Source organism: Lissotriton vulgaris, chromosome 3_1 (assembly GCF_964263255.1).
Source record: "Lissotriton vulgaris chromosome 3_1, aLisVul1.2, whole genome shotgun sequence".
Lineage (NCBI taxonomy): Eukaryota > Metazoa > Chordata > Amphibia > Caudata > Salamandridae > Lissotriton > Lissotriton vulgaris.
The window spans coordinates 1,802,958,138-1,802,981,245 of NC_141689.1; the positions used below are offsets into that span (position 1 = coordinate 1,802,958,138).

At 44.4% G+C, this 23,108-nt stretch overlaps 1 protein-coding gene across 1 annotated transcript in view; it reads left to right on the forward strand.

Annotated features, from left to right (window-relative positions):
- USP38 (ubiquitin specific peptidase 38) overlaps positions 1-23,108 on the forward strand; it is a 181,781-nt gene that overhangs the window by 29,253 nt on the left and 129,420 nt on the right. Inside the window, exons 3-6 of the mRNA XM_086962233.1 lie at positions 1,936-2,071; positions 10,289-10,418; positions 10,812-10,913; positions 19,010-19,168. Of these exons, the coding sequence (XP_086818359.1) occupies positions 1,936-2,071; positions 10,289-10,418; positions 10,812-10,913; positions 19,010-19,168 (527 nt within the window). The remainder of the gene's footprint in view (positions 1-1,935; positions 2,072-10,288; positions 10,419-10,811; positions 10,914-19,009; positions 19,169-23,108) is intronic.

Sequence of the window (23,108 nt, forward strand, 5' to 3'; positions counted from 1 at the left end):
AGCAGTATGGCACCACACTCCCGACAGTCACTCTGACCTATCCCAGGTCTGCACAGCAGGGCAGATAGGCTGTAGGATGAGGACGTCAGCGGAACAAGAGGGGCGTAGAGGCATCGCACCAAGGCCCGAGTATGATGCAGATTGGCTTGTCCTATGTGGATCTTTACACAAGTGTCTATGAGGGGGGAAGGGATCATCCAGCAGTTTAATGTTCACCTCAGGAATGGGACTCCTGCTCACAAATCATCAATAGCTCAAGGCGGCGGAGGGGGTCGCATGCAGTAGGCACCCAAATAGATCCACGTGTGCACCAGTGAGCTGGAGAGCAGGTCATGGACTGTGCACATCAAGCAGGTGTAGCATTTTCACCAGGTCTGATTCGGGCGTGCCCACTTAAACGCACCAGTCAATATACTGCACTGTTAAGCCTTATGGTCAGTGCAAGAATTGCACTGGGGAAATCTCCCTCAAACTGTGGAAAAACCGGGACACCCACAGCACCACAGCTTATGTTCAAGCTGTTTAATGTCATCCCCATTGTCTGGTGATCTGTTGGCGTGTTTTAATTAGTATTTATGCCAGGCATGTGTTCCTGGTTGGGCATGTGCATACAGAGTTGCAAGCCCAGCTCCGCCGCTCATCCAAGGGCCTGGGTCCGATGCCTCCCTGTGCCCCCATCTGCCTGCTGCTGCCGGTTCCCAACCAGTACCCAACTCCAGGTGGGAGTAAATGTGTTTCTGCCACAGAGTGCAGTCAGGGTATACCCACACTTTCCCGGACAGGAAACTGCAGGGTCCTTGGAGATGGTGTCCCTGGGACATGGCTTGAATTGGGGATGGGGTGCCTGGGTCTGTTCTCTGGCTCTAAGAGAGGACACAATGTCTCCATGCCCTAAAAAAATGGCACAGAGGGATGGGCCCACTGGGTCCTTCTCTGGCTTGGGGAGGGGGTCTCTATGCCTCCACCACTCAAACTGAAAACTGCCCCGGGAATTGGTGCGCCGGTCCCTCATAGTGGCCCAGGAAGGTGGGCTGCCTATGCCCCCTCCTCTTGATTATAAATACCACCCTGGGAGATGCGGTTCCTGTGGCCTCTAGGAGTCTCCGGGAGGGATGGGGGGGGGGGGTGGGGGGGGGGGGGGGAGAGAGAGTCAGATGTTACCACACCATCCAAAAGAGTGTGTCCTGGGGATTAAGTCCCTGACCTTCCAAAAGGCTTAGCAAGGTACCTCAACGCTTCTCCCTCACCCCCCGAAAATGATATTGCGTTCTAGAAGTATTTTTTTAACTTTTTTGTAAGAAGGTAAGTGAGTCCCCAAGTGTTAAGATGGATACAGTCTCATCTTTCTTAATGTGGTGGCAGCTGATCAGGTCTTATCTAGAGATGTGTCGTCTCTGTGGATCCCCCCCCCGCATGAGCTGGGCAGTAGCAGGCAATACATTTGATTTTTCAATTATTTTTTTAATTAAACTGGAGTGCCCGGGTGCCAACCAGGAGCTTCCTGCATCATTTTTAAAGATTGGGTCTCTGAGGGGAGTCCTTGAGCAACCACAGCCCACTGACCTCCCTGGCTGCACTCATCGTGAGAGTGCAGGGAGAAACTTGTGTGCTCCTACTCGGCAGGAGTAGCTTTCTGCTCCTGCACATTTGTTGTACATGCGGTATAGATGTGTTTCTTGTTGTTCATAAAACCCCTTGGTTTAATACAGACCAATTGACCGTAATTACATTGCTTGTATTCCTGTTTCTTCATTTACTGTTATCTTCTCTGCATTAAGTTTTGTTCAGGGCATTATAGATCTCTAAATTCACAAATATTTAATTATAGTATTGTGTTGTAAATGATTTCCTTTCTGTCCATTTGCTTTAGTTTTGTTTATGTTGTTGCATTATTCATATTTGGGTTTCTGAAAGACTTGTATTTGACTCTTTTAGATGCTTCATTTGAACCGTCGGTTGCCCTGGCAAGCCTTGTGCAGCATATCCCCTTACAGATGATAACTGTTCTCATCAGAAGCCTGACCACAGATCCAAATGTAAAAGATGCAAGTATGACTCAAGCTCTTTGCAGGTATTATTTTACTTGAGATGGGAAGGGGAAAAAAGACACACTCGTTTTCCCATCTTGTATTTGTGATAAACTGCCCTATTTTTTGGTTTGCCTTTTGTTTACTGAAATACAGAAATGTATTAAGTTAACTGAATGTTAGCCTCTTCCTGTGAAAACTGTTACTATTTTCAGGATTGCTGGTATTGCTTTGCAGTTAATGTGCATGCTAAAGAAAATTATCCACTCCACGAGATTTGATTCTAAAAATACAGATATTATACCCCCTGATACATGGAAATATGTGCATCTCTGAATGAGCTTGGTGGTTAATGCGATGGTTACAAACATTTGTGTGTGATTTGAAGATTACATGTTTGAATCTTCCTGGTATGTGCAAGAGTATTTTCTGGATTAACGATGTACATTTCAGATCACACCTTAAAACAGATGCTGATAAATACTATTCACCATTCTTATTTAGCACTTGTTGTATAACTGCGCTCCCTTACTTCCCTATTTCCCTCATGACTTCTAGCTCTGATGATGCCTAACTAACGAAGTCTTTCAACTATAGTTCAGAGTCTGGACCCTTAACCGAACCTGCCAACTCTCTCTGTTATTGTTGGTATGCACCATAAAATAACTAATAATAGTTGTAGAACTGGCTTTGTTACAGAATTTCACTTTGACCTTTAAGGGTATTAACAAGTTGTATTTGCTCAGTTCTTTTCACCACTCTCCTTACAAGAACTCTGCCTTTCAAAAACAATTAAGGTAATATCCTTTATTTGGAAGAATTACTGTTAAATTATGTAAAAAGTCAGCCTTTATTCTATGATGTTTTTGTTGCAGTAAAACATTTATTGAAAAACAGTTGCAAGAATTAATGGTTAATACACCCTTCACATCTCAAGCAATGCTTTGAACACTAAATGTGCAGATATAGGAGGAGGAGCTTCGCGGCGCCCAAGATCGCCGCGTGAGATCAGGGGTCCCGTGCACCCCGATATCTATCCTGTCCAAGATCCTGGGAATAATTGACGGGGAACTGTTGCTAAACGCGTGAGGACACGACTGCCATTTTCAGTTTTCCTGGAGACCCCCGGGAGCCCGAGAAACATTGTCAGAAAACTTTAAGGCCTTTAGAATTTGGGCCCGGGACCTGGAGTTGGAGGTGGTCCGGGCTCTAGTGCAACAACAGCGGGGTCTGCCACCGGAAGTCGCCAGTCCGTAACTCCATCTACGGGAATTGTTGGCGCTTCCCTCGCCAGTGGGGAGGGGACATGCCCATACGTGGGCGCCTTCAGTCGCACCCCTTGGTTTGATCGTGCTCCTCGTACCTGGACTTGAGTTGCTTCGCTCGGATCACAATTGTTAGCAGTGGAGTGAAGTGACTGAGATCGGGTTGTGGCCGCTGGAGTTCGGGCCATTATACCTGGCACTGGCGTACTGGGACGTATCTGAGTATTGTGTACCCCTGTGGCCTGTGTCCGTCCCGAGATGGCGACCAAGCCGGACCTCGATAAACAGCAGTCTAAGAACACCAGAGGTTCCCGAACTGTCCAGGTCAATAAGTTGGACCGTTATGTGCAGCCGAGGAACTCCTCTGTCACCCTCGGGAAGTCGCAGAACGGTGGAGGGGAGTCATCGGGTCAGACTACGGAACCGACGATGTCTGACCTGATAGCGGCTATACGAGGGGTTGAAACCTCCCTGGGTAAACGTATGGAGTCGCTGGATCACAAACTAGATACCGTGACCATCGAGGTTAACCTCATCAGAACTGATCTCACTTAGACCAGAGAGCAGGTTAAATCGCTCGATATTAAGATGGCGAGCTTGACTGATGATGTGGCTGAGCTTCAGAGGGAAGTGAGGGGCATCAAGGCCTCTAGCGAGATGGCGGCCCGCAAGCTGGACGATTACGAAGGACGGGCCCGACGGAACAACGTGCGAGTAATCGGGATACCGGAGAAAGCCGAAGGGCCTGCCCCGGATTTGTTTAAGGAGGACTTAATCATGAACCATTTGAAGCCGAAGGGACTCAGTAATTTCTTCACGGTGGAGCAGGCTCATAGGCTCCCCGGAGGTAGACCACGACCGGGTGCTCCTCCTCGGCCTATGATCGCCAGGGTCCTGAACTTCAGGGACAGGGATGCTATCCTGCAGACGTCGAGGACCGATGGGCCCCTGAAGTTTGAGAACTCAACCGTGAATTTCTTTCCTGATTTCACGCAAATGGTGCAGAGACAGAGGCAGAGCTGCGGGGGGGTCAAGCGGAAACTTCGAGACTTGAACATCAAGTATGCCATGCTGTATCCGGCCAAGCTACGAGTTGAGGCGGACGAGAAGGTCTGGTTCTTTGACAATCCTGAGATAGCATCTGACTGGGTTGAGAGCTTGGCCCGCAAGACCCCCGGGATCAGGACGGTGGAGATGAAGAAGCTCCATGATGGCGGAGACTCCGGGTGACGCAGAACTTTATTTGGACATGGCGTTAACAGCGGGTGGGAAAGGCTTTCAGATCGATCCCACTGTTATAGTTGCATATCTAATAGCTAGCTTCAGATTCATGGGGTAGGCGGGGAAGCGGGGCACTGATATCATCCTCCGATCTATTTTTAGATAGTCTTTAGTTTTATTATGGGGCGGCAGGCACACTGCGAGTTGGGGGGCGGTAGCGAAATGCAGGGGTGCAGGGTGGGGGGAGGGGAGGTGGGTGTAAGTGTAGTTTGTATTTTTGTTGGTTCTGGGTCTTCTCTTTGCTAAGGTGGAAACGTAGTTTTGCTATTTGAAGTACATGGGTCCGGGGAGACGTGAGTTCAGGGGATCGGGGATCAAGGTGCTAAGCTGGAACGTTAACGGGTTGGGTGATAAGATCAAGATGGGGATGGTCAGTCAGCTAGTCCAAAGGAACTCCCCAGACATAGTCCTGCTCCAAGAGACTTATTTAGTGGGGAACAAGTTTAAGGCCATGCACAGAGGAGGTTACAAACTAGTAGTACACGCTGGCTATACGACTGGTTCTAGGGGTGTGGGAATACTGTTCAAAAACTCCTTCCCCTTTTCTGTGCTGGCAACCTGGGTGGATCAGAGAGGTCGTTATGCTGGAGTGTCGGGACTTGTTGGGGGCCATACAGTCACATTTATATCAATTTATGTTCCCCCTGCTCTCCAGGCCGAGACGTTCCGAGATTTGGGGGCCATCTTTCTTCCCCTTGGTCATCTGGTGTTGGGAGGCGATTTTAATTCGGTGGTGGATGGTGTGATTGATCGGGCCCCCCCGCGGGTGCTGCCACAGGCGCAGAAATGGTTGGCTGATCTGAGTATGTTGGTACTGATTGATTGCTGGCACGTCCGTAATCCTAGCACGACATATTACACTCATGTTTCAGCTGCACACGGCACTCTCTCACGCTTGGACTACGTCCTCCTCCCAGCGACGATGGCATTGTATGTGTCGGAGGTCAGGCATTTGGGGAGGGGTGTCTCTGATCACTCTCCGCTCTGGTTGTGCCTTGCACTGAAGCTTCCGGCTGTGGGCAGGATAGCTCCCATAGGAGCTTGGCGGCTGAAAGACCCGGTCATTGCGAAAGAGGTGTGCCACATGTCTGACCGGTATTTCTCTGAGAATGTCGGATCGGTCGATTCCCCCAGTTCGCCGTGGGAAGCATTTAAGGCGGTTGGCAGAGGGGAGGTGTTATCCATCTTCTCTAAGAATAAGAAAGAAGGGTTGGCTGTGCTGCTCGGGAAGGAGGAGGAAGTTCTCTCCCAGGAGAGGCGGGTGGCTGAGCCTCCCACGGAGGCCGGCCTCCACGTCTTGAGGCTCCGTGAGGAGGAATATAGGAATCTTGCTAGGGAAGGATCCTTGGCGAATCACAATGCAACACAGTGCCGCGTGTATGAGCACGGAGACAAAGCGGGCAAGCTTATTGCCTGGCTCGAGCAGGGAGATCGTCCGTCCCGACTAGTGCCTGAATTGGAGAGTCGGTCCTAGGGTAGGCTTACGAACCCGCAGACTGTGGCCGATGAATTTGCGAAATACTTTCAAGAGATCTATGCACGGGAGACAGGTTTACAGAAGTCGATAATGAGGAAACGATAAAAGATATAATTATGCCGAGTTTATCTGAAGAAGACCGTGATTTCCTCGATTCGGCGTTCACGGATGACAAAGTTGCACAGGCTATCCGTCAGGTCAAGTCCGGCAAAGCCACTGGCCCGAACAGCATTCCGGTCGAACTATACAAACTCAGTGCCAACAAACTTGCTCCCTATCTGAGGGCTATGTTCACCGACAGTAGAGACAGGGGTGTACTCCCATACGACCAAAGGGTGGCCAATATCGTGCTCATTCACAAGCCTGGCAAACCTGCGGAAGTATGTTCTTCCTACAGGCCCATTTCCCTCCTGAATGCCGAACCCAAGATCCTGGCCAAATTGTTGGCCACCAGACTGGTGAAAGGGATCTCCTCACTGGTACACCCGGATCAGTCGGGGCTCATGCCGCGGCGCAGCACCGCGCTGAATCTGCGCAGACTCCATAGAATATTGGGGTCGGCCGGTCATCTGCAGGAACAGGCGATCATGGTTTCTCTGGACGCCTCCATGGCTTTCGACAGAGTGGAGTCGCCCTACCTATTTACGGTTTGGCAAAGATGGGATTTGGCGTGAACTTCATAGCTTGGGTGCAGTTGCTTTATGCATCCCCGCTGGCTAGAGTGGTGGTCAACAACTGTAAGTCTGAGGACTTCGCCCTAGGTAGGGGCACCAGACAGGGGTGTCCATTGTCCCCATTGCTTTTCGCGCTAGTTATGGAGCCACTGGCGTCTTGGGTGAAATGGGACCCCTCGATACGGGGCATAAGGTGGACGCCTGAGTGGGAGGGCAAGATCTCCCTTTACGCAGATGATGTCCTGATCTACCTCACGAGACCTAAGACCTCTTTCCGATATTTCCTGGATCTTGTTGAGGTCTTTGGGAGGTACTCGGGACTGGTGATTAACTGGGACAAGTCGGTGATATTTACCCTAGCCGGTGGCCCCTCTGAACCTCTGCGGTCCTGTTCCATTAGAGTAGAGACAGAGGGCTTTAAATATCTAGGGATTTTTGTCACACTTGATCCGAAACAACGCTTTGATCGTAATCTGGCCGTCCCGCTGGCGCGGGGTAAGACAGACGTGGAACGCTGGCGCGCCCTCCCGCTATCCTTGATTGGTAGAGCCACTCTCGTCAAGATGATGGCCTTGCTGAGATTCCTCTACGCCCTACAAAACTCGATGGACCCGGTGCCCGCTTCCTATTTCAAGGGGATTGAGTCTTTACAGAGACACCTCCTATTGGACGGTGGAGCTCGCATAGCCTTTAACAAATTGACCTTGGCGTGGTACGACGGGGGCATCTGTCTCCCTGATCTGCGCAAATATTATTGGGCCTCACATCTAGCTGCCATCAACCATATTGTGTATGGCGTGCCGGGTGACCCCGGTTACGCCATGGATCGGAGCCTTTCCCCTGGTGGGGAGATTGGCAGGGCGCTGTATGTGAGGATGGGCAAGTATCCATTGATTGGTCCGACTGCTCATGCTGTGAGGGTTTGGCATGTGGCCACCAGGAGTCTCGGATGGGCTGGGAGGCTCACGCTTTCCACCCCTTTGTTTAACTCTGAGAAGCTGGGGAGACTGTGGAAGTCGAAGGGGTTAGATAAATGGGACCTTCTCGGTATCTCCCAGATTAAAGACGTCTGGGGGAAGATTCTGTTCTGCCGTTTGAGACCTTGGCGGCCCGGTATAGTCTGCATCAAAACGAGTACTTCCGGTACTTGCAAGTGAGGCACGCCTTGGTCACGCATGTCCCAAAGGGTTCTGAACTCCCTGAGGCTTCCCCCCTTGAGGACCGGGTTCTGGACGGCCACCTGCCTGAGAAGGCTACATCCCTCATTTACCGAAAACTGATTAATAATATCGGGGACCCACTCGTGAAGCTTAGGGCGAAGTGGACTGCAGACTGGTTGGAACTTGATGATGAGGACTGGACAGAGGCCGTGTCCTCTCCCAAGGTTGTGGCGATACAAATGAGATTGCGCCTGGTTCAGCTGAAAATCCTGCATAGGACTTATGTGACGGGCCCACGTTTGGTGGGATTGGGACGGGCTGAGAGTGGAGAGTGCAGGAGAGAATGCGGCGAGGAGGGTACCCTGGTGCACATCATTTGGAATTGCTCCTATGTGCAAACATACTGGAGGGCTGTACACGAGGAATTGAGGGCGGTGCTGGGACAGGAAGTGGGCCTTGAGGCACGGAGGTGTTTGTTGAATGTGTGGGAGCCGACGGACCTCAATGAATATCCGAAGCAGTGGGTTACGCTGGCGTGTATGGTTGCTAAACGCAATATTGTGCAGTTGGGGGGTCGCGTCAGCCGCCCCGGATTGGGAAGTGGGCGGATGATCTTGACTGGTGCATGTTTAGAGAGCGTGCGGTGTACCTGGCTAGGGGCTGCCCGCGTAAATGGGGAAAGATATGGGGTGCGTGGAATGCTCATTGCGGGGATATCTGCGAGGCACCTACGCCGAGTCTGGATTTGGACGCACCGGGATCCCCTTGATCTCGAACAGTTGTTGTAATGTGACTACTCCTGTACCAAATGGACCTAACGTATGTAACTATTGCTGGCTTCCACCTTAGTGTTATTTCTGTTTGTTACTTGGTTAATTAATAAAAAGAGTTAAAAAAATGTGCAGATATAAGTCTGATAGGGCTGAGTGATTGAGGGTATGAATCAATGGGGGACCAATTTAATACATGGTAAATTTTTTGTACTTTAGAGGAAGTGAGCTAAAGGTTTGTTTTGACTAGAATACAATTCCTGTAGAATGACAGATTATCCAATACCTAAACAGTTTGAACATAGTCCCATGGTAAGTGGGATAATCTAGGCCATTATAGACTTGGGGAGACAATAATTCAAGTGTCTAGGTCACTGTGTAATTCCAGGCCAGCTATAGAACTCCAGCATACAAGGAAATGATAGGATATTGTCATTGATTTTTGTTGGTGAGGACACGCAGATGTGTTACATGTTCTCTTGAAATGGAAGATTTAAGTTGTTACAATTTAATTTCTTGCTCTGCACCTATATGAACGAATAGTGTTCATATAGCACAGCTTTATAGCCAAGTTGTCTGTTGCTACAGATGAACCAGTTACTGGCAAATCGTTGGGCAGAAATAAATGCCTCCTAAAATAGATGGGTTTTGAGAATATATCTTGCGGCTGAGTGCAGTGTCACTGGAACTGTTGACTGAATATGTACTGAACCACAAAATACTCCTGGTACCCCTGCTTGAAATGGGTCTAGTAAACCAAGATTTTGGCAACTTGATCTTGGTCATCTGGCACTTTCATCTTGCAACTACCTTGGAGCCAAGGCCTTTCTGCAGCCACATTTAATAGTTATGTTGATTGGCGTTATTGCAAATTGCTACGGGTCTAGGACATTTTCTATTGTAGCCACAAGCTAGCTGCTAGGCATCATCTCCCATTGAGTCACCTATATTTTAGGATTTTTGAGTGTTGCATACATAAATACAAATATATTTTTCTTTTGCATCATGTTACCTAGAAGAAGTTTTCTGTGCACAACGTTTGTTAGTAGGAAGATGGTTGGTGTTTGGCAGGGTGTGGCAAGGTGTGTGTATGGACCCTGATTTATGATTAAAAGACTTGGCTAGTTGGGCATCATCAGAGCTAAATGTTATGAGGGGACCAGGGCAACTAAGGCAGCTTAGTATATAAAAACCGAACCAAGTACAATTTTATGCTCCAGCGAACTGATTAATCACACAAGCTGGGCAGCAGAGGGTGAATAGTGCCAATAGATAGAGATTGAATCCAGTACAATTGTATGTGCTAGAGGAATGTTCGGCAGCAAATAGGTAAAACAACCATTATACCTGAGAAAGGTGTTTCCCTGATTAGTATTGCAAGGGAAAATACAAAAAAAACTGAAGAAGGTGATAGTTTGTGAAAGAGTATTTTGTAAGTGTTGTGATGTGTTTGAGCGCCTATGTAGTCTGTTTAATGGTATTCTCTTTAGTGAATGTACATTCAGCATTGCACTGGGATGCAGAATTGATGTTTTGAAGTTAAAACATGTAAGACCAGTGTTGTTTATTTGTTCAATAGTAAGATTCACTTAAAAGCAAACTTGTTTTGATTCATCTTCTTGTTTCTCTTTCAGAATGATCGACTGGCTGTCATGGCCCTTGGCACAGCATGTGGAGACCTGGGTGATTGCACTTCTTAAGGGACTAGCCGCCGTCCAGAAATTTACAATTCTGATTGATGTCACTTTGCTCAAAATTGAACTGGTATGTGTGATACTTTAATTATGGAAATGTGTGCATAATTTTTCTGCAGTGGGTATAGCTCATATAAGGCATGATGTGAACCCATCCTGCTGCTGTAACGTTAAAGGCTTTTCTGAAAAAGTTGGTTTATCAGTTTTTCCTGAACCTGTTCTAGTTGTGTTGCTCTCATAACGATGGGCCACGATCTATTTCAAAGGTGGGGCCCAGGAGTTTCTGCTGCCTTCTGACATGTTGTAGTCCTATAGGATTGCTTTCAGAGAGAAGAGATGCTTTTGTGAAGCTTAATCCAGCACTACTTCTATTTTCTGATTGAATAGCACATAAATGATTGTTGTTTGAAGTGTTAAAATAGAAGATATTAGACATAATAGTACTTGCTTTACCCCCTCTTAGGTATTCAATCGTCTGTGGTTTCCTCTTGTGAGACCTGGTGCACTAGCAGTCCTCTCCCACATGTTGCTGAGTTTTCAGCATTCTCCTGAAGCTTTCCATTTGGTAAGTTGATGACTTGTTTTAACTGTTGTTTCAAGACTTGCAGGAATGTGGAATTCCTATAACCCAACGCTCAGGACATATTTTTTGGGGTCAAGTTTACATGTGTATTTTGTCCTTGGGATAAGTAGGCCCAACCCCCAGCAGCACAAACACTTTGGCTGCCAGTTTGAGGTACCACATTATAGACCAGGGAAGGGCACTGTCTGCAGGTAAGGTAATATTTTTGTCCATAGTTAATGCTGTTCAAGCTTGTATTTATGGTTCATTATGTGAAAGCCTTTATTATTAGGGGGATCGCTCTAAGCAAATGTTGTAAGCTCTGACTGCATGACTGACAGTGGTTCCAGTAAAAAATGTGTACACACCATTTAAAAGTTCAGCAATATGAGGCTATGTATAATGCTCTCTGATTTGATGCAAATAGTTGCAGAAGCTTGAAGCCAAGATTGATTGTTCGCTTTCAAAATATAATGTTCATAAAAAATGAAAGTAGGAAAAAAACATTTAGCTAAACTACTGTAGAATATCAGGTAGCATTTCTCTGCACCATCTTTTAGTAAAATGTGTTGATGCATGCTAGTATTTCTCAAAAATATTCAAAATGGAGAATTAGTGTAAGCACTTTTAATAAGATTATGGCTAACAAAAAAAACAAGCTTTGGCAAAGCCCGTAGGTCTGAAATTGGTGGTCAGCTTTTCATTTGTCAATGTGTGACTTGTTTTGGCATGGTTTTTGTAAAACCTTATTGGTGTCGGAGCTGCCAGGCCCTCTGCATTATACCAAACATTGGTAAAAGCAAAAATTGTTTTGGACTCAACGGCACACACTGCCACAGTAGTTACTGGCACTGAACAAAACCACTTTGTGTGCCGATATGCTCCTTGTGAGAGAGCAGAATGCTGTCACTCACAGTGAAGCCAGGAGAAAGAAAGAAAGCAAGAGAGAGAGAAAAAAAAATGAATTTTAATAAACACAGAAGGTCACAGTCAATGCCAGACCAAATTAAGGGCACAGTTATAATAAAGTATCAAAAGTGCACCCATAGTATATGTCCTTGCATTAAGTGCAGCTATATGACTTCCATGAATTACCAAGAAAATACAGAAGTAGGACAAGAAATAGAAAATATCTTAGAAAATATGTGGACTGCATTTTAGCATGAGCAAATATGCATGTGTAGATTTGCTCATGCGAAAATCTGAGTGTTTGCAAGCTCACCATTTCTCAGTATCGGAAAAGATTAGTTAGAGTTGTTGAAAACCCTTAAAACATGCAAGTTAGTAGGTTTGCACAGACTCAAAAGGACATTCCAACCCTGGAACTATTGCTTACCACTACCTTCAGCCCAAGTATGTAGATCTGCGGAAACGTGGCAACAAAATGGAATTGCAAGTATTCAAACACTACTATGGTATGAGCCCTGGCATAATCAGACAGGCTAGATCATAGCTCTTATATAATGATTTCTGCCATAATTTGTCGCAGCACTACATGGCACCAAAGCGTCAAGTGGATTTTGTTGCAGGACAAGTAGATTTATGAAGCAACCAGCCCCATGGACAAGTAGATATTTTATTAAATTCCACACCCCTGCAGACTTGGCATTATAAAACATGATCTACCCTTTCTGTGATGGTTGCCTTCTCTTTAAAACCATGTGTAATACAAAAGACACATCATTTCCATTTTTAGAATCTACCGTGATTAGATCTGGTGAAGAAAAGGCTGTATATAGTGGTTACTCTTATGAGTGGTTTTTAATAAGACCAGACTGAGACCATTGATGATATTGGTACCGCGTGGATGCATCAAACTAGACGGACAAATACAATTCTTAATCACCTATTAAGTGATGTGCTCAAAAGTGATCTCTCAGTGGCAAATGTGCAGTTCAACATGCAATTCAAAAACATTTGCATATGTACAGAGTAATAATGACATAAGAACAAGGGTAGATGGGCAGTTGAAGTGATTCAGTCACTCATTCCAGGTGTCTAATCAAGACATGAATTTCCTAGACTTATTGTCATTTAAATCAACAACATTGTACTTCATTAGTCATTCAAGGGTCCTTATCAAAACAGCAAAACTGAAAAAAAACACACTCAAATGGGACCCCTGTAAAGAGAGAGACTGAATAGAAACAAGTTAAGAAGAATTCTAAAAGAAATAGAAGCACTGGGAGAGAAGCTGCAAACAGGTGAACTTACAAAGGAGTACAAAGCGAGGGCATTCCAAGGGGCTGGAACCAAGGAGGTATGAAAAGACCCAAAAGGGTCCCTAGTACTTAAGTGGTAGGGTAAGGGGAGTGCGAAATCCTCAGTTGTTGCACTAATTGGTGAGAAGGTGAGAAAAAGCTTCAGTGTGGAGAAATGAGGGAGTTATAGAGGATAATTTTGGAATGTTTAAATCAGTAAATTGAGCCGATCATCATGTGAATGGGGGTGAAGTATTGAAAACAAAAAAAAGTTATCAAAATTAATTCGGTTGTTGATTGCAGATCCCAGGTAGTTCTAGATGGGAATGACTCAAACAACTGGTTGCAAAATCTGTCAAGAGACTGTGCTCCTAAAGAGCAAAAAGGACAGCTGAATGTCCGAGTAGGAGAAGTCGGGCTACATCAGCGGCAGAGCAACAAACAAACATATAGTGATGAATATCACAAAACTGCTGTAGTTGAGTAACCCATACCTCTATAAAGGCTGTCAAAGCTGTGCTGGTTAGTTGCAACAGTAGCATGCCCTGTTCTACATAGCAGTAGGGTGCACCCTGATGGAGACCATGCAGAGGTCAACTGCCACCTGTACTGGGTCAGGGAAGCATGGATCGTTAATTTAATGTTTTGTTAGCACGGTTTTTGACAAATTGGGTCGGAAACAGTTTCTTGAGCAGCATGTGACGAGTAGGTCTTGATTACTGTGGCAGCCTCCAAATACATGAATGGGTGGCTTTATAGCAGCCGAGATACTTACTGGTTTGCTCTTTGGGTTCCTGAAGTTTGAGTCTGAATGGTGAATACATAATGCTGATACAACCCTTGAGTTGCGGCGGGATGCAGAATGAGCTTAGCAGAAGTGCCAATCTACTCTCTACACAGTGGCAGACAGTCACTTTGGTCACCTGGAATGTTCAGGGTTTAAACAATTGTAATAAGAAAGCCAGGGTGGGTGCATGCCTAAGGAAGTGGGGAGTGCTAATTGCTTGATTCCAAGAAACACACTTACTCTCTACTGCAGCAGATAAACCTCAACTTAAGTGGAGGAGAAAACTTTAGCATGGCAGCTATAACACCCACGCTAGGGGAGTGAGTATCTGGGTAGTCTCATCCCCCACCCCGCCCCCGAACGACGTTCCAGATAGATACAGTGGTAGCAGGCAAAAAGTGGGAATATGTGATAATGTCTGGCAAATGCAATGGAAAAATCCTGGCTTTCATTGGATACATGCACTGAACATTTATAACAATACTATCATAAAGTGAGGTTGGGTGATTTTAATTGTATACTAGATAGCATGGTAGGCAGAATGCCACATTCCCCTGTTACAAAGCTAAAATGAGGGATCATGGATGTAAGCAATGGGTGTCCGTGACTCACTGGATGTACGTAGAGTACAAAACCCCCAAAGAAGGGAGTACTCTCACCATTAGCTGACACACCACATGTATTCCAGGCCGCATTTTAAGTTAACCGACGAAAAGAATGCACAGTTGGTTTCAGGCATGTCATGTTTGGCTAGGGTGGTGTTTGATCACTCCCCATTGACATTTAGCTACTCTGGTCATCCAATCAGACAAAGTATACCTCTCTGGTGATTGCCTGCTACAGCTTCACAAAACACAATATTCTGCCAGTCTCCATTGGAACATAGAGTACAATTTTTCAAACTCAATGACGGTACGGTAGCAGTAGAGGCTTTGAATGGTGCCCATTGAAGTTAGTGATCCAGTGGGGGATGACAGTGGCCATCTTGGCCTGAATGAAACAACTGTACGCAGACATAAACACCAGGGAATAAGAGCTGGCTTATTTGCAAGCACTTCACCCCTGGCTACTACCTCAAACAGACATTTTAGGGAAACTTACTGAAAAATAGACTTTTTTTAGCACACAGTATAGAACAGGCTTACACAGGGTAGGAGACAGGGTGGACAGGAAGCTGTCCTGATTATTAAAAAGTGAAACCGCACCAGTTAGTATCACAGCAGTTACAAATGAGGCAGGTCACATAGTGAATACACAGGATAACATAAATAGGGTTTTCTTTGAGCATTAACATACTCTATATACAAGCCATAGGAATGGATTAGGTGTAGACGTGTATGCCCCACTGTCAGAAGAAAGCATTAAGAAACTAACGCTAGAACAGAGAGTGAATCCTTAGACGTCAACATCACTATAGAAGAGGTAAAGGTGGCTATAAATTTGTTAAACACTTCCAGTGCCCCAGAACTAGACAGTTTTTTTGCAGAGTGGTACAGGCTTAGACGGGGATGCTGGCCAGCAGAGTATTACCAGGTTAACACTGGGATGCTGGCATGGTGATTATTACAGATGTACCAGGAAACTATGGAATGGGACGAGCTGCTTAGGTCACTACATGAAGCCACTATTATTCTACTTGTAACACCCGGAAAATATCCCAAGGATAGTTAGCCATCTAGACCTCTGTCTCTACTCAACACTGGCAATAAAATATTAGGCAACATTCTAGCCATGAAATTGTCTAAAGCAGAGCTCTAACCTTTTCTTTAATAAGTGCTTCTAATGGGTAATGACAATGATACCAAGCTACTTACCGAAGTTATCAGTCACCCTCTTCAGGTGAGATTCCATTAGTAGCCATTGCATGCAAGATTACGCGCAGTGACCACTCCTTGCAAAGCTTGTAAAGGCCACATGGGATGAGCACCAGAACACCCACCTACCATACATACAGATAACACTGGGGCGGATCACAAGTTTGTACCTGGCTTTCTGCGATGATAAATTAAATCCCATTGTCAAAGCGAGACAAAAAGGAGAAGCAGATTGTGTCACATGCTTTACAGACAAAGATTGGAGAGTAACGCAGGTGCTCATACAGACCACCACAAGCAATGCTAGATTTACACTCATTCAGTTTAACTTCGTACGCAGGACATGCGTCACCTCCCCGTGCTCCACTGAAACTTGCAGATTGTCCTAAATGGAGGCGCACAGTCTACTGAACTACACCTGACCTGTGATTTCCCACACCTGGCTGAATACTGGAAGTAGGTGCACATCAATATCAAATAGGCCTACAGATCGTACTAGGACTGAGGTATGCCTATTTGGAGCATTTCTGGTGGAAGAAAGTTTTATCATCAGCTGTTGCATTGAGTGAATTGTAACCAACAGCTAGCCACTAATTTCACAGGAATCACATGCATGGTTTCAGTGTAATAAAGAGTTAATTTGAAATTTATTATGAGTGACACCCAGGTAGAGAACATTGCAGTAGTCCAATCTAGAGATCAAGGGCCATATCATAAATGCGGTGCATTTTTCTTCATTGGGCTGGGCGTGCCTTTTAAAAGGTGCGTCCTGCGCAGTGAAGGGAAATGTGCTCTATTATGAAGGGAAAATGCCCCCTATTGTGATGAATGCGCTGCCCCAGGGCATTCATGAGAAAAACTTAGCAGTTGCTTTGAAGCCGCTCTGTGTTTTCCTCGGGCAGGCGGCGACCCGTCTGTACTACGTCAGTGCATAGCATTTTCAGTATACCGAAACACTCCCCTGCTATCTTGGATATCTGGTTGTCTAACTTGAGATTGCAGTTATACCATGGTCCCAGATTCTTTATTTTTGCTTTAGTGGTTGGCACTGATCCAAAGACCTCCGGCCACCATGCTGAGGTCCAGATGGATGGCTGTTTCCCCACAATATCTCAGTTTTCCCTGCATCCAGTCTTAGGTTGCTCTGGTTATCCACTCTGCTGGGCTTGCCAGAATGGAGCGAAAGTCAGCCACTGGATCTCACTGTCCTGAGACAGGATAATAATAAGTTAGGTGTCGTAGCGTATGACACAATTTTTACACCATGTATCTCAACCCATCAGCTTGGGGCAGCATACCAAGTTAAAACATTGAGCCCTGTGTATCCTCACCTGCTTGAGCCTAACCACCTCTGAGAAACAGGTCTGTTGAACAGCCTGATAAGTGCGGTTCTGAAGGAAGCTGACCAGCCATTTTAGGGCAAGGCCTGTGATCCTGTATGACCACAGCGGTTTAACTAAAAGGTTGTGGAACACTGCTTCGAAGGCAGCACTTAGGTCCAGCATGATCACTACTGTGGTTTTGCCTTCATCCGCTATGAGTCTTAGAGATTCAGACGCAAGCAAAAGTGCAGATTCCTTGCTAAACGGGGGCGGAACCCTCACTGGTTTCATGTAGTAGGTCCTTGGTTGTAATATAGTTAAGCAACTGTTGATTTACATGTTTTTCTGCCACCTTCGAAAAGAAATGTAGCAGAGAGCTAGGCCTAAGGTTTTCTGGTTTGCATCCAGATTGTGATTTTCAACAGAGGCACCACTGTTGCATGCTTCCATTTCCAAGGAAGTTGGCCTACGTTGAACAACTGATTAGTTAGATCACATAAACTGGGTAGGATGGCCTCCGCTCCAGCACCGCAGGAGGAGCTGGATTGAGTGGGTAACCCTATTTTACCTTAAGGACCAGTACACACAGTTATGGTATTGTCAAGCTGTTAATCCTAGTCAGGCCACTTGTAGAGTTGTATTCTCCTATCTCTGCCCTTGTGCATAGTATTCCCTTATCCTCCAGTATCCCTATTCTTATGTACTCACTTTCTCTAGGTTAAGGTCTCTCTTTACGTTACTTAGTTGCTTTGTCCGCATGTTTATGATATATGCACACACGTATATAAATAGTTCTGATGGGAATTGTAGAGCTGTGACTTGAAGATAATGTCACCCATTTGTCAAGCATTCTTGAATAGTTTCTGACTGCAGTGCTAAAACTGTGGTAGATTGTCCCACTTTTCACAACTTATTTGCTAAACCGATTTTCACTTAGGTTACCTTTTCCCTATTCAGGCTTGGCCTCCTCAGGGCAAGGATAGGCATGCTATTCTAATGTTTGAGTATCAAAGAATGTCCATGATGGTCAAGTTACTTACTTTTAGTCCTAGTTCACCATCTTGGGTATTTCCTTGGAATTCATAAGCAGATCCCGAATTGTTGGCGGAAATTTGTAATTTAAATCCCTGCTCTCCCCATTCCGTCACAATGAGCCATCTTATTTAACACTGAACCTCATTCTAAACCTTAATCAGGCAGTATCATCATTTTCCAATAGTTGTACTGCCCACCTGCACCATGTCGTTTTCCGTTTTAAATGGGAATTTGAGATTATATACTCTGCCTAATGTGTTGTTTGTGACAAAATTAAATTCTAACTAGTTTTTTATTTAATATAGAAAAGGAAATATAAGCTTCAGGTGTGCTTCAAGACATCACAGATGGGAGAATGCTTTATAATACTTACAAATAAATTATAGATGAAGGGAAACCAGGATTCCTATCAAGTAACTTTTCCTTCATTCTTGACCATTAACTATGTACCTTCGTACTCTTCTGAATGCACATTATACTTACGTTTCTTATAAGATCATTCAGATCTATCAAGTTATTAATTCTGGAATGGTCATATGCATTGGCGCTCATCGAAGGTATAATAATGATGAACTAAACGTAACCCTTTTGCGTTACCATTTAGAGGTATTGCAAATTGTGGCTTCTTTGGAGTGTTGGGGTAGATCAATTTGTGGCCACCCTGTTTATTCAATTCTAAATATGCTGAATTAATAACCATATTTCCATTGTGATTTTATTTCCAGTCATTGAGTGAATTTCTCCAAACAGATACTTTCCCTGTCGCTCTTAATAGTTTACAATTTTCATTGACAAGATAATGTCTACGGAGGGGACTGTTTCCCTTTGGAAGGCCCCATTAAGAACTGGTGCCAGTTTCTTTAATGCAAGAAAGTGCTGTTTTGTAATTTCTTTGAAAAAGGAAGGTCTTTTGATCCTCGGCCATCTTTGTCATTCTTAGGTGGTCCCACATGTAGTTCATCTAGTCCAGTCTTTGAAGTGCGATGGACTGCCTTCCAGCATGACCTTTTTATTGCAGTTTACAGAGTTGATGCACTGTATGATATATCATTATTCTGGATTCCCTGACCTCTATGAACCAATACTGGAAGTTATTAAGGTAAGGTGGCCTAATTAACTGGCAGTTTTCTGTCTTCAACACGTTTTATTAATGCATCCTATTTAACAAATCACAGAGGCTTAATGTCATTGGGATCTAAATGTCTGTAAAATCTTTCAAATGTTGTGTGCCTGAAATGTTGATATTATTACTTTACCTGTTTTTGTGCTATCTTAAGTGGAAGATTGTTGTGATGGAGTTGTCCGGGAAATCCCACTAAAGTCTCCCATTCTAATTATAACCAATATTAGTGATCTCTGATTGGAAGAAGTGACTATAGTTAATATAAATTTAACATATTTCATATGTCTAGGTCTCTGCGTGTAGTCCTTCTATGGCACCAACTGTTGAACTATCCTGACGATTTGAATGTTGAGTCTAGGTGTTCATCTCTTAGATAAATGTATATTGTGTGAATTTTGACACCATCTAACTTTAGCATATCTGTTGCCACCTATTGATGATAGTTTACTAAGATTTTTCATGAAAATGTTTCCACATTTCGTATGCCTGTCAACATTTCTGTGTGGGTTTTGGCCTGTAGTATTGTTTTGGGTTTACGGCTACCTCACTGCATTGAACTAAGTAGGGCCTCTGTGTTATCCAGAGACTACTTCTGCAGCATTGTTTCACCAGATTCCCAAAGAAAAATCAAGAGGCAAACAGTCTTCAAAGTAATTAGATCAACTCATGTCCCACCGCCCCTCCAAGACTTAAATGGCTTCCAGTGGCACAGTCTTCAGTTCTCCTGAGGACATTCCTCATAAGTACCATCAGGTTCCATGCCATTCACCCGCTTGCAGCCTGGGACTCAGTGAGACTAAACTGATTGCACAGGCTAGATTTAACAGCAAGTTTCGCAAATTAAGGTCTGTCAGACTGCTAGGCACATAACTATGGAACTCTATTTCAGATTATACAAGTCTTCCAAATCTGTCAATTTTCAAGAAAGAATTGAAAGTAAGTCTCTGCATTGAAGCCTTTACATCCTACAATTGAACCACTGGCCCTTTCTCCAATTCTGAGCTTGCTATGGGTAACAGCTGAGCATAGATCATGACATTCCATAGTCACCAAAGTCTCCAATCTTTAACTACTGTTTTTTCCTTTTGAAGAGTATTTACTGAGCGAGCTTCCAGTAATTAGATAAGTCACTGCTGATGTTCTCTCCCTGGAGGCCTACCCACAAGGGTTAGTCTTTTTGACACTCACAGTTTTTGATTCTAGGGCCCCTATTTTGTAGTACAGCTCCAATACATTTGCTTGGGTGTTTAAGCCAGTCCAGTTTGGGTGTCAGTAGGCCCTTTCCTGTTGAGAGGGAGGAATATATCCCCTGTTAAAGTATTTTTTTGGTTTTCACTCTGCAGTTGCATGATGAAGCTGAGCATGCTCCATATGTTGTGCCACACACCAGCAGCATTTCCCCTTCTGATTTAGTGTTCACCTCTTAGCATAGTCTTTCTGCTCCAGATTCCTGAAAGAGAGCATTATGTGCCTCACAAAAGAAGAGATAGGAACACCCCATCTAGAGGAGAATATTAGTAATATCATGTTGAGTTTAGTTTTATCTGGGCAACATTACATGGATTCTAGTAAAAAAAAAAATAATAATCAAAATAATATTTAATGAAAACAAAGATCTCAAAACAGACCAAAAGCAACTAATTTAATATTGCTTCTTGAAGCAAATGTGGCACTAGTCTCCCTTCGCCTGCTTTTGCATTTGCGCAAATAATATCTCTGTAACCTCCTTCTACTTTTCTTTATTTCTACCTGTGAGACAAAAACTACTGTGCATTCCTGGGTGGGCCTATGCCAGTAAAAGTGGAAGTCATACAGGCCATGCATCGCCCACCCAACCTTTCAGCCAGTAATAGACATTTTCTTCCCAGGGGGATTCACCTAGGAAGGTTTGTGTACTTGGGTATGTGTTCTCCATACACCCAACACATAGGAAGCAGAGCTCGTATCGCTCAAAGTATGGTAGCTGTGTGATGTCTTATTTCCCTGTAGGCACCTGAAAATCCAGTTCAGAAGCACTTTACATTTATTAATTCAGAAATAGTTTTTTGCCAAACTTTTAAGTATATCATATTGAGCATACATAACTGTGGCCTTACACAGCAAGTGTTCCTTAGCAATCCTCACCAGAGTTTTTCACATAGAAAAACCACATCAATTAGTGTTCCCGTTTAGGTCAGAAATAAGGTACATCATTTACTTTAGACTTTTTTGTGTGCTTTTATTTAGATTTTAATATGAGTGTTTTTATTTCTGATTTGTTTAGTGTTTTAGTCAGTACTCTGTGTTGAGTTGGTGTTCCTGTCTGACGGTGTAGTGATGATCAGTTTTGTTGGGCTGTCCATCAATGTCTGTTAAACACCTCAAAGAGCAAAGAATGCCCACTCTGGCCTTAAGTAACACCTTTCCATTGAAGGTTATTCTCTAATTTGTAGGAAAAATGTAGTTAGGGCCCTGCTTTCTATATTCTGCAGAAAATAGCAGATTATAATTCAAATGATTAATGCTGTGAGTGAGCAATCGAGTGCATGTTTTAGACCCACTTCCTGTATTATGTTAAGCTGTTACATAAAACCATGAGCATTGACACTGGGGCTCCAATGCAAAAAAAAACATACATTTGTAGGACAACCTTGAATTTGATAAATTCTATTATGATTTTGTTTAGTCTTTCTTTAGCAAGGTTTTCTCAAAGGTATAGCCTCAAAGAGATACACTTTTTGACAGAAAGTTCACAAGATGCTTGGACTGTTCAGCCAACATGTATTTCGCCCTTAACGGCCTGAAAGATGAAGGCATTTTCAAGTTTATCAAGGGTTAAGTATGTAAGTTGTGGTCTCAATTTCCACTGTAGATCATAGCAAAAAAGACACTGCCTGGCATTAAAAGAAGAGCTGAAATGAAATACAAAACATTAATTGGATGTCTTCACCCACCATCTCCCTCTTAAAAACTTCGGAGCACAGTGAAGAAAACAGCAAGTTGCAGGCTGAGGAAGACACTTTAGTGTTTGCTTTCCATCCCAGAAATAGTTGAAAGTTATGGGAGTCATATTTTTTTTTTTATTTATTTGAAAAGTTATATATAGCACTGGCTAGACCCAGAGGTATCTGAGCGCTTTACATGAGGATCAGTGTGACCGGTCACATCAGTTACAGTTACAAGTATAGGCATAGGAGAAAGACATGAGAATACATAAAAAAAAGTTATTAGCATGTTGCGTAGCCAAGACTAACGTCTTAAGGGGAATGGAAGGAAGAGGTGGAGAGGAAAAATGGGGGTAAAGAAAAGTAGATGGAGTAAGGCAGACCAGACCAGGCCAGATCAGGAGGAATAAAGCATTTAAAGCAGTCAATGTGAAAGATAGATAAAGCTGTGAGGAACCGTTTGAAACAATGTCCGAAGTCCAGCTGGGTAGGTGATGGCCTAGGGTATGAAGCAAAGCCAGACTCCTCTAAAGCTGCATAGGACAGCTCCACCGGGCAACGGCCAATGGTTCTCGGGCTCCGCTGAACGCTAGCGCTGGCTAGGCCCGGGGGTATCAGAGCGCATTAAAATCAGGAAATTCGTACAGCAGAACAGTGTTTACAAAGATTACAATTAGTTTCTGGAGCAAAAAAAAACTGATTTCCTCAACTGGCAACCACCTATTTATTGAAGATCGCACAGAATTATGTCACTGTATCTAACTAGTGTGTAGAGAGACACCTGTCCCTCCTATTGTGGGTCAGTCAAGGGAATATACACTGGTAGACATCTCCCTCTGTAGAATATCTACAGTTGGAGAATGTTGCATATGTGAAAGTAGCTAGGTGGCATTTCTGGTATAAGACAATTGGGTGTGCCCCTTTGATTTTTATAGGTCTCGCCTGAGCCAAGGCGCTTGCGCATTGCCCCGGCGAGATTATAGTAAGGGGAA